At 43.5% G+C, this 14,539-nt stretch overlaps 1 protein-coding gene across 1 annotated transcript in view; it reads right to left on the reverse strand.

Annotated features, from left to right (window-relative positions):
• Positions 1 to 14,317, reverse strand: part of Wwtr1 (WW domain containing transcription regulator 1) — a 124,971-nt gene extending 110,654 nt beyond the window's left edge. Inside the window, exons 1-2 of the mRNA XM_055596884.1 lie at positions 14,126 to 14,317; positions 13,354 to 13,788 (exon numbers count right to left, since the gene is read on the reverse strand). Coding sequence (XP_055452859.1) covers positions 13,354 to 13,784 — 431 coding nt within the window. The 5' untranslated portion in view covers positions 13,785 to 13,788; positions 14,126 to 14,317. The remainder of the gene's footprint in view (positions 1 to 13,353; positions 13,789 to 14,125) is intronic.
• Between the last annotated feature and the right edge of the window lie 222 nt (positions 14,318 to 14,539).

Genomic DNA, 14,539 nt, shown 5'->3' on the forward strand with positions numbered 1-14,539 from the left:
GATGGATGGATGGATGGATGGATGGATGGATGGATGGATGGATGGATGGATGGATAGATGGACGGATAGGTAGATAGTTAGATCAGTGTAGAGGTGTATCAGGAACTAGGTGACCCAGGCCCTGAAGATAACAGCAGAAACAAGGGAAATCCTCACTGTCTCTTATCCAAGCATCGCTTTTCATTCTCTAGTCCACAGTTATTCATTCCTAGGTTCAGAAAGAATAAGACTTGCACCTGATCTTTGAGGATGGGCCTTCAGAGAGAGTAAGAGCAACAAATAGAATAATGACGATAATCTACCAAAGACCATCCATAATGAATGTCTGGAGATACTATGTGTACCCGCACATGTGCACAGACACACATACACATTTTTTAAAAAGAACTAAAATCTTGGACATGGTAGCACATGCCTGTAATCCCAGCACTCAGAGAGGCAGAGGCAGGCAGATCTCTGTGAGTACAAGGACAGCCTGGTCTACAAATAGAGTCCAGGATAGCCAAGGCTACACAGAGAAACCCTGTCTTGAAAAACAAAACAAACAAAAACCAAAAATTAATAAATGTAAACTATCATGTAAATACAATGTATTTTAACAACTAAACTTGTTGGTTATATTGTCTTTTGATAATCCAACTCTCCCCTAAAAAGGATTGAAGGGGGGCAGCAGAGATACTCAGTGGGTAAAGGAACTCTTATGATCTTAAATGACATGTTAGGAATAAACATCTCAAGGTAAATCTCTACATGAAAATATTAATAATGAATATATGGTTTAGAATGGGGTGTTCCCAGAAATACAGTCTCTCCTGGGTTTCGGACTAAATTTTCTTTATTTATATGGTGATCCAGTGAGAATGAACTTGAACCTGTTTACTACTCAAGACTGACTAGCTCCTCTGACAGCTATCTGTTCACTATTCATAAAGTTAGCCCGCTTACTTCCAGCAAAGATCCCAATGTAATAATCTTGTTAAATTCCTGAAAAATCTTTTTAAACAAAAACAGCTTTCTCCAGCTCTGCTAGGAAAGTGTCAATCTCAAGAGCTTTGGAAAGCAGAAGGGTAAGGTGGTAAATTTTCACCAAATAGAGAATGAAAATAATCTGGGAATGGATATATACAGTGCATTCTTCATAGCAGTTTTCTCCTCTGGATCCTCACTGTTCCGTCTGAGGAGGCAGTGATGTCTTTGAATGGATGGTCAGACAAAAAAAATAAAGAAATAAATACCAAGAATAGTAGACTATACTACAGAATTCTACTACTATTTGGTACTTATCCAGAGGAACTCACAAATAAAGAATGAAAATGAAGCACAAGTGCCTTCTATCAGGGCAGAAAAGGGTAGACGACTGGGACAAAACCCAAGTGCAAATCAGACTTGTTCTATTACATCGAACCTCAATGTTTCCATTTCTGCCTGTGATCACCCAGTGGCTTTGCGACGATTTCAGAAGCTCACATGGGGGCGGAGAGATGGCGTAGCAGCTAAAAGCTCTTGCAGCGGACCCGTGTTCAGTTCCCACCACCCGTATGAAGCAGTTTACAACCAGTTATAACTCCAGCTCAAGGAGCCCAATGCCTCTGGCCTCCTTGGGCACTGCACTCATACACACACACACACACACACACACACACACACACACACACAATTTTTTACAGCATTCAATGTCTACTCTGTATTTCCTTGTATCAGTGTGCATGAAGCTAAAGCTAACAGAACACCCAGTCCATACTTTCAGTCAGAGAGATGAATTAAGCTCATTCTTTTGACAATAAGCATTATATGACATTTTAATAGCCAAACATTGCATGAAACGGATTAAATTACTATGGGGAAGTAAAGAGGAGGACAGGCCTTCTACTTGCTTGGTCCACTAGGATGTCAGAGAAGAGATGGAGCTTGCTAAGTCCTGAAGACAAGCACAGAGGCCCAGGGCATCCCATGCAAGGAGAGAAATGTACAACTCTTGCCCAGAAATCTAAAGAATACCCCCTCTGTATGAAGGTCACGGCATCCCTATGTTCAAAACGGGGCAAAAACTGAAGAAACAGGCAGCATTTATGTAGCTCCTTCCAAGCCTGTTTTGTAACATAAAAAAACCTACTCCCCTGCCGTATAAACACATATGTGGAGAAAGGGCACTTGGCTGGGAGGAGGCTTAGCCTCCCCCAGCACCTGGACAAAAAGGGTTCACCTGAAGGGCAGTGGCTCTTGACCTCACATCTTAACCAGAAGAGACAAGGAGTCTAATCCCCGTATCCGCTTCCCTAACTCTCTGAACCTTTATTTTTCTCTTTCCATCCTTCTTGGTATAAGTTAAAAAAAAAAAAAAATCAATGCCACAATGCCTGAACATTTAAATTCAGCCCACATGACATTTCCTTCACATTTAATTACTTCCATACAATTTACATCCGCTAGTCACGCTAGGCCCCGGAGTATTAAACATGCTCCTTGACAAAGGCGCTCTTGTCCAATAATAACCCTCATAATCAGAGTTCAGGAATTATGGGTAAGGCCCAGCTGGCTGATGGGTGAAACAAACAGGTTTTTAAATCCATCCAAGCAGGCTCCAGACAAGAAGCAAACCAAAGCGGGCCGCTCTAGCATCATGCTGAAGAACAAAGCCAGGCAACATCGCAAAGGGAACAGTCTCAGCTTGCAGTCAGTCACCTGCTTCATGTGGCTGGCTTTGAGGAGCCAGCACCTAATGGCACTAAAACACCTGCTCTGTTGTCAAGGTTTTTAGGTCTGGACAATATACACTGGCGTTGAAATGTTTTTAGAGTAGTAAATCATTCTTCAGGTAAGCCCTTTCAACCCCCAGCAAACCTGGGCAACAGTGACAATCTCTCCTGTAACAAAGGACATCTACAAAACACCTCAAGCCTTTTATAACTATTTCTATTTCTAGACACTTGTTTAACCTTCTGTTACCTTATCTACCTTTCCCAAAAATGTGGCTTTGGATCTTTGTCACAACACAAGCATCCTAACAGTCCTGGTTCTCCCTCACCCACATAGCCCACTTTTCACAAGAATCATGCCACTTTATTTTACAAAATCCCCTCGAAGTCATTTTTTTAAAAATCACCCATTTATAAGTTCATGCAATCTCTCCTCATGCTCAACAGCCCTTCAGACTGCCAAGTGCAAACATCCTGAACTGTTCCTCAGATTCAGCACATCTCAGATGACTCTGTTTCTATAGTTTGCACCTCTACTCCTCTTCACAGATGGCTGCTCTGTCTAGGGATAAAGCTTAGAACAAATAGACTGCACCGCCTAAACCACTGTGACCTTAGAAACTGACGGATGATGTTTTGCCTCTGTCAAAGAGCTACTTTTGGGCTATTCTAATAAAAAGCAATTCTGAGCCAGGCATGGGTGGCACACACCTTTAATCTCAGCATTCAAGAGCTTTGTGAGTTCGAGGACATCCTGATTTACATTTTAAGTTCCAGGATAGCAGGGCTATGTAGAGACCCTACCCCCCCCCAAAAAAAAAAAAAAAACATAACATAACAAAACAAAGCAACTCACAGAGCAAGCAAGATGGCTCAGCAGATAAAAGGTGCTTGCTACCAAGCCTGAGACTGAATTTGAATCCCTTTCATGCCTTTATCCCAGCAACTGGGAGGCAGAGGCAGGTGGATCTCCATGAATTTGAGATTAGCCTTTTCTACCTAGTGAGTTCTAGGCCAGCCAATGCAACACCCAGCAGGGAGAAATAGAAAAGATTTTACCAGGTGGAGACTGGAATGGGGGATCAGGTAGGCTGGGAGAGACAGGGTTGGGGGAGAGAGTTTAGGGAGAGAATGATGAAACTATGGAGCATTTGGAGGGTGGTGTGGAAATGTAATGCAATGGAAACTTCCTAAACTATATGAAGGTGGTTGTCTTAGTTAAGGTTTTATTGCTGTGAAGAGACACATGACCACGGCACCTTTTATAAAAGAAAACATTTAATTGGTGTTGGCTTAAAGTTTCAGGTTTAGTCCGTTATCGTCACGGTGGGCAGCACGGTGCCATGCAGGCAGAGCTTGTACTGGAGAAGGAGCTGAGAGTTCTACATCTTGATCCCTAGGCAACAGGGGGAGAGCTGAAGTGCGCTTCAGAGGCCTCAAAGCCCACCCACACGGAGATACACTTCCTCCAGCAAGGCCACACCTACTGCATCAAGGCCACACCTACTCCATCAAGGCCACACCCACTCCATCAAGGCCACACCCACTCCATCAAGGCCACACCTCCTAATAGCGCTACTCCATATGGGCCAAGCTTTCAAAGAGGAACATACAGAGGGTCATTCCTATCCAAACCACCACAGTGATCATAAGGAGGATTCCTAGTAAGGAGATTTACAGAGTCTCAGTTGGCCATCTTTTGTAGTCTGGTGAGGCTTCCAATCGTGTGCCTGGGTTGCAATCAATTGAGTTGTTAGCCAAGGGGGGCAAACGGAAATACCCTAAACAACCCAGATTGTTGCTAAAACAAAAGGTTGCTCTCTGCAAACTGAAGGTGCAGCTGGGTGAGGGGTGGAAGTGGTGGTTCGACACTGATGGACAGACACTGGGACACAATATAGCCAAAGACAACCCACAACTCATTGAATGTGGAGAAGTTGAGCTGGTGCCCACATGAAGCCTTTATGTTTACATTCTAGTCTCTTTGGTACAGAAAGGTACTCTGCAGGCTACTAAGAGAAACATGGACACCAACCCAGCCACAAAATCTCTGACCTATGACCTGTCCCGCCTGCAAAATATGTTTGGGCAATGGTGGTACAGAACTTGGGGTAGAAGCCAACCAGTATCTGATTTGACCTAAGGCTCCCTCCACAAGAAGAAACCAATATCCAACACTGCTTGGGTAACCAAAAACCAGAGACTAGATAGTCCAGAAACCTAGGATAAAACCAAACAATAAAATGATGCCTAATGACATTTTGCTGTACTCATAGATCGGTGCCTTATCCAGTCATAAAACAGAGGCTTCCTCTAGCAGCAGATGGGAACAGATGTAGAAACCCACAGCCAGGCATTACTTGGAGAGTCTAAATTGAAGGTCTCCATCAAATCCTTCCCCTCAGAGCTAAGGGAATCTCGAGAAAAAGGAGACAGAAAAAATTGAAGAGCCAGAGAAGATGAAGGATACCAGGAAAACAAGGCCTTCTGAATCCACTAAGGCACATTAAGAGCTAACAGCAGAGACTGCAGCAGCAAGCAATATCCTACGTAAGTCTATACCAGATCTCTGTGTACATAGTGTAGCTTTCAGCTTAGTCCTTTTATGGGATTCCTGACTGTGAGAATGAGTGGGTCTCTGACACTTGTGCCTACAACTTGGTATTCCTGCAACTTCCTCCTGTTGGATTACCATGACCGACTTCGATAAAAGTTTTTGCTTCATCTTAATAGGTTTTATTTTTCATGTTTTGTTATTAACTCTTAAAAGCCTAGGGTTTTTGGGTTTTGTTGCTATTGTTGTTTTTTTTGGTTTTTCAAGACAGAGTTTCTCTGTGTAGCCTTGCCTGTCCTGGAACTCCCTCTGTAGACCAGGCTGACCTTGAACTCACAAAGATCAACCTGTCTCTGCTTCTCAAGTGTTGGGATCAAAGGTGTGCAGCCTGTTCTCTAATGAAAGACAGAAAGAGAGTGGATCAGAGGGGAGGGGATATAGGGAGGAACTTTGAAGAGTAAAGAGAGGGAAATTATAATCAGGACATATTGTATGAGAAAAGAATCTGTTTCCAATTAAGAAATAAATAAATAAAAATAAATGTAAAAGGGACATTTCATTTAAAATTTAAATATGAGCTTCTAAACAAGTGTTTTAAAAATCTGATTTTTCTTTAGTATACCCCAACGAGTTGGTAAAAATTATTTATAACAATTTTCTCTCTGAATATATCCACGTCTACATTATTATAAAGAAGCGAAAGCAAATGAAAATTCCACCACACCTGACAACCTGAGTTCAATCCCTGGGACCTACAAAGTAAAAAGAGAAAACCAATTCTTGCGATTTGTCCTAACTTCCAGTCAACGTCACGGTGGCACAGGCAAACTGTGACACACACAGGTATGAAGACAAACATTAATTAACTGAATGTAATTTTAAAAACGTAATAAAAACTGATTCGTGACGAGCACCAGTAAACAAGTTCTTTTACTTCGGCCGACACAATTCCATGACAACAGTTTATGCCTCCACGCTCATATGCAAGTTTCCTTTCTTCCTGCAGCTCTCAGTCCTAGGTTCCATCAGGTAGGTATGAATCACCCACGATGTTTACCTGGCCTGTGAGGGACCTTGCAAAGACTACTAAAACTCCTTAAAGTCACTTTGCTTTAAGGCATGCATAGACAAGGCTCCTGGAGCCCTCTCGTCACCTATGAAGTAAGCTGGGCATCCTGATGCGTGTGCAACTGGGGAATCTGTGTCCTTCGGTGGTTTTCAAGCCAATTAACAAGGACTGACCACTTAACAGGTTAAAGGAAAAGCACCAGAGCAACACCTGACTCGCATCACTATGGCTAATAATTACAAAAGGCTGCAGTACGACATAGCTCACTCCAACACCTGCCAGATTCTGTGCAAAGCTTCACAGATTTGGGATGTGGGCTTTAACGTCATTTGTTTAACACTGACGACCGATTCTTCTCCAGAATGACCCAGGGCTCCTCTCTGCTCCAACCCTTAAAAGAGCTGTTGAATGAGCACTGATCTGCAGTTGTTAAGAGTAAAGCGACAGAAAATCTAATAAAGAGCAATGGCTACACTGTGAACTGAAGGGATCACGACCCTGAGGCCTTCCTTTGGGGCCGTCTTTCCTAAGCCAGAGGCCACCTTCAACATCTTCACATGCAAAATGAGGAAACTGCTATATCAGCAGCTCAAGCTGCCCTTGTCTAACACCATCAGTGGGAGAACTTTTTTCAAAGATTAAGGGGAAAAAAAAAAGATTACACTTAGCTATAGCTTAATCTCCAAGCAGCTGTTCCTTTCTTGATTCCCAGCTTTCATTTCTTCCACTTTTTTCCCCAATGTTAATTCATGGCTAGATTTTATGATAAACTGCACAAGTTAGCCAAATATATGTTAGATGATATACTTTTAAAAATCCATATTTTCCCAAAGTTTCTTATACATAGGCTTGTATTTTACACACTACCTAAAACAAAGACCCATAAAGTAGGGACATGTGTACTACAGAATTTGTCTTTAGAAACCCTGTCTCAAAAAAAAAAAAAAAAAAAAAAAGCCCTTCAGGAATCTGTCATGAACAGAACTTACGCAGAACTTTAACTTTTATGAACCCATTTCCTTTATGAACCCTAACCCTGCCTATTAAATTCACAGCTATACAAATCCCAAATTTGTATAGCTCTACCAAATTTGTATAGTTCTCAGCTGCTCCTAGATTTGTAATATGCAGCAAATAAAATAGCCTTTAATTTTTTATTTTTTTATTTATATATGCTTGCATGTATATATGGTGCCCTTGGAAGTCTGGAGCTAGAGTTTACGCTTTAAGTAAATGTACAGTCTCTCCACAAAGCATTATACATATAAAATGGCAGGATCCCTCATCATCAGGGACACAGAATGTGTGGGGCTGTAAGAGAACATGTTGCCTACACACCTACCTGAAATCCTATTTTCCTCATCTTTCTCTTTCCTAAAATTATATTACTAAATTAACATATGCTCTAGTATCTCAGGCCCCTGTCTTTGCCACAGCCCAGGAAAGACAGTGGACTCAGTGGGAAGCATGTTTTCTAGACATGTCTAGGCTCACAGTGCTAACTATCCCTCCTTCTTGACTTCTCTATCTGAAGCTCTATGGGACATCATCCATACTTGGATTCCAATCTTGACATGCAGTAAGTAACCTGACTATATAGCTCAATGGTAGAGCCCAGAAGGATTGGACAGAGCACAGAATATGTCCTAGAGCACAAGGGCAAAAAATACATAAACACATTAAAAGTTACTTAGATATACTAGAAAAAAAATCATTTTAGAAAATCATGGTCTACCTTCCCTGAGTGTTTATAGGCAGTCAACAATTCCTAGTGAGCAGAGCTGATGAGAGCCAATCTCTCTCTGAGGGAATACTAAGAGTTAATGGTTGCTGGGGAGGGACAGCCATTTTCTTTAGTGATGTCAGCAATAGCAAGGTCCTCATGTCCTATTCACTGGGTCTCAAAAAGAAAAGGACCTTCAAGTAGAAGAGAGATTAGTTGGGAAAGTGGAAGAGGATGAGGGAACAGGAAGTCAGAAGGTGGTAATGGGGAATAAATATGATCACAACACATGATAGTCATATAGGAAAATGTCATAATAAACTATTATTTCATAGAATTAATATATAACAATTAAATTTTTAAAAAGTATTCCTTCGGGAAGAAAGAGAATCATGGTTCAAAACTCAGCACAGTCACTCACAGCTATAATCCAAATTCTCCGGACTTGAATGGGGGATCAATCATCATGGATTTGAGGCCAACCTGGGCTACAAAATAAGACCATGTCTCAAAAAATCATGATTGAAGTATGAAGGGAAGGGCATGTAGATTCAATCAATGAAGAGTAAGAAAAAAAATCATTGTGGGTTGGACATATTTATTCTCTCTTGACTGGTTAAAGATCTGTAATCTCAGTCACATTTAGTTTAAAATCCAACCTAAACTAGCTCTCAGAGGCAGAAACAAGTTAATCTCTATGAGTTCAAAGTCAACATAGTAAGAGACTGTCTCAAAAACCAAAACAATAACTAGATAAAATCTAAATCTAACTAATACAAAAGTAAATGAATCATTTTATAAAATTAAAATTATAGAAATGTTGACTGTGGATTTTCAGCCCTAAGAACTGTTTATGAAGGCCATAGATGGCTAAGAGCCATAAATGGCTAAGAGCTCTTCCAGAGGACTCTAGTCCAGTTCCCAGCTTTCATATCAGGTAGCTCACAAATTCCTCAAACTCCAGCCCCAAGAAACCTGATGCTCTATTCTGGCCTCTGAAAGAACCAGCACACACATGGACATTATACACATTAAAAAAAAAAAAAAAAAAGAATTTCTGAGTATAATGGTATACCACTTTAATTCCAGCAAGGAAGCAAAGGCTGATGGAGTTCTGTGAGTTCAAAACCAGCCTGACCTACAGAGCAAGTTCCAGGATAGTCAGGACTACATAGTGAGAACCAATCTCACCATTTAGACAAAGCATAAATTCAGTTATAGGTTCGGGGCTCTGGTAACATGGAAGGTCCTTGTGTACAGACAACCTGTAAGAAACAGCAGCAAGCCAAATATCACTGATTTACAGAATGGGACAGTCGACCAAAAGTGACAAAATAGGCTGAGGTGTGTGGTTCAGTGGATAGAGTAGTTCCTTAGCCTGCATGAAACCCTGAGTTCAACAATATAAACTAGGCATGGGGGCACAGGCCTGAAATCCCAGCAGCAGTCAGGGAGTAAAGGCTACAATATCAGTCATAAGTTCAAGGTAATCCTCAGCTTTTGAGAACGGCTTGGGGTACAAGAGATCCTGTCTAAACAGATAGATAGATAGATAGATAGATAGATAGATAGATAGATAGATAGATAGATAGATAAAAATTGAGAAAAAAAAACAAACCAAATACATAACAAAGATGACCTAGGAGACAGGAGATATGTAAACAACAAACTCTGAAAAGGAAAACTAGGATAAGGAACTATGCACTCCCTATCTTATCAGAGTCTATCACTGAGGGTTAAACAGGAAACCTCAATGAAATACAAGACACAAATTTTAAAACTTTAAATATTCCAGTCTGTGAGCGCTGAGGAGAAGAAAGCCACTGTTGTTCAACCAAAAAAAGAGTCTGTACTACTAGATCTGTTACCAAGTGTGAAGATGTTAGGTTAAAAACAATATTTTAACCTGAATTTCAGAAAAGGCAACACAGCAAGGGTGTGGTGAGCATGCCTTTATCCCTAGCACTCAGGAGGTAGTGGCAGGCAGGCATTCCAGGCCAGCTACAGCTACAGCTATACCATGAGAGCCTGTCCTTAAAAACAACAACAACAACAAAAAAGTAAAATACTAATAAAAATTATTAAGACTGGCCAGTGTTATTATATGTAAGAACAGAAAAAAAAAAAACTTTCTCTAATAGAACTATTACTTTTCTACAGTACTATTTATAGAATAACCACTGAAAAAGTTGACTGAAGGTCATCATTTTCTTCATCATTTTGCTTCATGGCTCATACATAAAGACCATGTATGCCATTATATTCAGAAATTTAAAAAAAATAAATAAATGAAAACCTCAGTATGGAAGCTAAGGAGAAGGTCCTCAGTGGGTCCAGTATTAATAATACCTAGGAATAATCTATCTCTTTGTTAGTTCGTTTGTTTTGTTTTTGAGATAAGGTTTCTTAGTGTAGCCTTGAGTGTCCTGGACTCACTCAGTAGACCAGGCTGGCCTTGAACTCCAAGAGATCTGCCTGCCTCTGCCTCCCATGTGCTGAGACTAAAGGCATGGATCACCACCTCTTGGCCAAGGAATAATCTATCTTGCATGAGAAAATAGTACCAACCTGTCAAAAGCTTCTTAGATGTCCAGGCTCTTCTCCTTCCCCCCTCCCCCGTAAAGTCCCTGTTCAGCTGTGGAAGTGACATAGGCAAAAAGAGAAAAGAACAACTGCTTCAAAATAAATGGAAATATCATTTCTTTCTGTCAGAGTCCACTGTTAAATAACATGACTTCTGCCAAATCACATCTTCATCCTCCTCTAGGCTCAATTTGTCTAGCCAAAATAAATAAACAAACAGCAAAAGCCACTAAACCCCTCAAACTGCTGAGTTTGAGGCTAGCCTGATCTACAAAGATAGTTCCAAGATGGCCAGAGCTACACAGAGAGAAAGCCTGTCTCGAAAAGTAAAAACAAAACCAACCAACCAACCAACCAACAACAACAACAACAACAAAAAATCCCAAACTCTCAAACACATCCTTATCAATTATAAATTCCTTTGGTTTCTGACTTTAACAGCCCTGAGCTCCCCATAGCCAAGAATAGGATTCTTCTGCTCATCCCATTTACAGATGCTAGAACGAGTCAGAGAAATTTCAAGAGAACCTTATCAGGGCCAACAGCTACCATTCTTCTTGAGGCTGTGTAACAAAGAATGACACAGAACACTCACCTTAGTCAAAGTTCAAACAAAGCTCTACAGGAAATCGAGAACTCTTGGCAGACTGCTTATTCTACAAGACAATATTCACAAAAACATAATTCCTTAAATTCTTAGTCACTTAGCCAACAAATTTCCAGGGATGGCATCAGGTCATGCCAGAGTACTATTTACACTCCATCTGCTATTCAAAAGAAAAATGAAGAAACACTCGACTTTAGTCGTAGAAGTGCCTATAGCTGTATGGGTGGACAGAAGTGAATCACAGCAACTGCCTCTCTACCCAAGGCTACCTTCTATTTTTGTCCTAACTCACAAACACATCTGAGCAACTTCAGCCATTAGAAACACATGTAGGAAAAGATGTTTTTATTTAGAGGTCGTTTCTTGTCTAGGTTCCTGCAGATATTAGGCAAGCACAGCTCTTCCATATATATGTGTGTATTCATGAGCAGTTCAGAGATCTGAGACAAAAAGGACGGTCCAGAATTATTGAGACTCTATATTTATTCAAAGTCTACATCAGTAAACGTCATGGTGAAATATGCACCTAAGTGAACTTAATTCATGATGCTATTTTGAACATGTGTGCATTACAGAAACTGATGTCTCCGCTTGTTAACTTGGAAAAAACGCCATGCTATTACATCACATACCTGACTTCTACCTCCATTTAGAAATCAAAGCACTAAGCACCCGTCTACACCCTGGCTCAATAATCTGGACACCAGCTGTGATAAAAGGCCCTTGAGTTGGCTTCAGGATGCCAGCATCACACTAACCCCAAAAAACAAGATTAAAAACAAAACAAAACAAAAAAATGTATCCCCAAGAGGCTCAGTGGTTAAAATCACTTGACGCTCTTGCAGAGAACTGGGATTCAGTTTGTAGCACCCAAATCCCAAATTAAGGAAGGGGCTTGCAGCTCACAGCCAGTTCCCGGGAATTAGACATCCTCTTCCGGCTTCCACCAGCACTTCATGTATGTGGTAAACATATGTACATCCAAGCACACACACATACTCATAAAATAAATCTAAATGTGCACACAATGTCAACAGCTTTAAGATGGGGAAGAAAGATCTGACAACCAGTGTGATCTCAGATATGCCCAAAATAAACCTCATCTACTGCCATGACACTCGTTCTTAGGGCCTCAAGTAATCAAAGGATCAAAGATTAATGCCAAAGAGGAGTTTGCTTACACTTTTAAAACAGTACAAGCTACCTTACATTCGAACCTTTTGAGGCTACTTCAACAAAGAAATGAGATGAACTTTAAGACAACCTCTTAAGCTGGGCGGTGGTGGTGCGCGTGCCTTTCTTTAGTCCCAGCGTTTGCTCGGTAGGCAGAGGCAGGCGGACCTCTGTGAGTTCGGCATCGGCCTGGTGTACAGCCAAGGCTACACAGAGAAACGCAAAACAGACAAGCTCTTCCCTTTTGGCAGTGAAGACTAGCCAGGTTGAAGTGATTCTCAACCACGTGGTTCAGCCCCATCTTCCATCTAGGCCTTTTCTAGCCTGACCCCTATGACCTCACTGGTTCTGATAACAATTCAAGTACCAGCCTGTTTTTATTTCAGGAATCCCCTCCAGCAATTGAAAATTCATTTTTCCCCCCTGTAAAATCTAATCCAAAAACTGAATCTAATGCGAAATTCACTACATCAGAAAGCTAGACGGATGCGACACGGAGGGTGAGAGTGCATGCTGGTGCTGTGACGGTATTTTAGGTTACCAAGTGTAACATAAGACTCCTGACCCAATTTCCACACAATCTGTCGGTCCAGCCCATAACTCCTTTACAGTGCAGTCGGTAATTACATTACTGTGCGGTGTGGCCATTACATCACCAGCCGGGAGAGGTAAAGCCCCCAGACACTGTGCTCTTTTCCGGCTCGCTTTTCCTGAGCGGCTGAGGAACCGGGACCACCTACTCACCGGCTCTGAGCTAGCTAACTTAAGTGAAGGAGGTGAGGGCCTGCGATCTAGGTTTGGGGCAAAGTCACTCGGACTTCCTTTCCCTGGGTTTAGGCATTCCGGTGTCCCGGATCTCTAAGGGCCAAGGATGAAGTTAAACTGACTACAGGAAACTGCTCTCACTCAAGTCCAACTCCCCTCTTGGCTGCCGGCAGACAGACTTACTTAAGGAAGTATCTCTGGCCAGTGGCCGTGAAGGTCATCTCCCACCCGGGGGGCAGCGGCAGCTCGTCGGTCACATCGTAGGACTGCTGGCGGAGATGTGCGTGCTGCTGCGCTGGGCCTCCAGCGGCACCCGCACCGGTGCCTAGCTGCAGAGATGCGGGCGACGAGTGCGAGCGGACGTGCTGGGCGCCGCCAGACAGTCGAGGCCCGGGGTGGCCGCCCGAGGAGTCGGTGCTGGACTGGCGTGAGTGCGAGCCGGAATCGGGCTCCTTGAAGAAGGACTCCGGCAGGATCTTTTTCCGCCACGAGCTGGGCTTGGGGTTCATGACAGAGTTGAAGAGGGCTTCGAGGTCCGTGTCGAGGTCCTGCGTGACGTGGATGACTTGCTGCCCTGGCGGCGGGAGCGGAGGGGGCACCGAGGACGGATTCATCTTTCTGCAAGGCAAAAAGGAAGATCGGTTCAGCCTTTTAGTTCAAGTCGGAGGAGGGGGTCCCGGGGAAGGGCGGAGAGAACAGAGACAGTTAGGTACCGGTGAGGGACCAGCCTGTGGGGGAGGGGGAGCCCCTGGCCTCCAAGATTATGCAACTTTCCCGCAGCAGAGAAACTCCCCCCAGCAGGCAGCGGCGGGAGGAGGAGGGGTGGGGGGTGCCTGCACCAGGCCCGGTCGCAGCCTCCCCTGACCAAGACACCCACCACCGACCCCCAAGAGCCCCGGCTGAGGACGCCTAAGAGCCGGGCGCCCGGGAGGGTGCGCCGAGTGGCGGGTGCTACCTGGGCACGCGGGGAAGCCGAGCCTGGGAGCCTCCCGAACTGGCGAGCTGGAACCCTGCCCCGGCTGGCAGATCCGGAACGGATTCCTAGCAGGCGAAGGCTTAGACTCTTACATCCCCGGAGCCGGCCCCGGGCGCTCTCACTGCGCGAGGAGGCGACTGAGAAGACGCAGACGAGCGCGGCCACAGCGGCTCCCGGACTGTCCCATAAACAAAGTTTGCTTCAAACTCCCACCCCTAGGAAGGAGGCGGGCCGAAAGTGGAGCTGTTGAATTATGCATGACCTCCTGGTCGGAGCCAGCCTGCCCCACGCCCCTCCTCTTCCTCCTCCTCCTACCCTGGCCTGGCTGGCGGGGGTGGGCTGGGCACTTCGTGGCTCGGGAGAGACCGTGCCCCCGCCCCGCCGCGCCGACCT

The sequence above is a fragment of the Psammomys obesus genome, unplaced genomic scaffold (assembly GCF_907164565.1).
Source record: "Psammomys obesus unplaced genomic scaffold, mPsaObe1.curated_primary_1811, whole genome shotgun sequence".
Classification (NCBI taxonomy): Eukaryota; Metazoa; Chordata; class Mammalia; order Rodentia; family Muridae; genus Psammomys; species Psammomys obesus.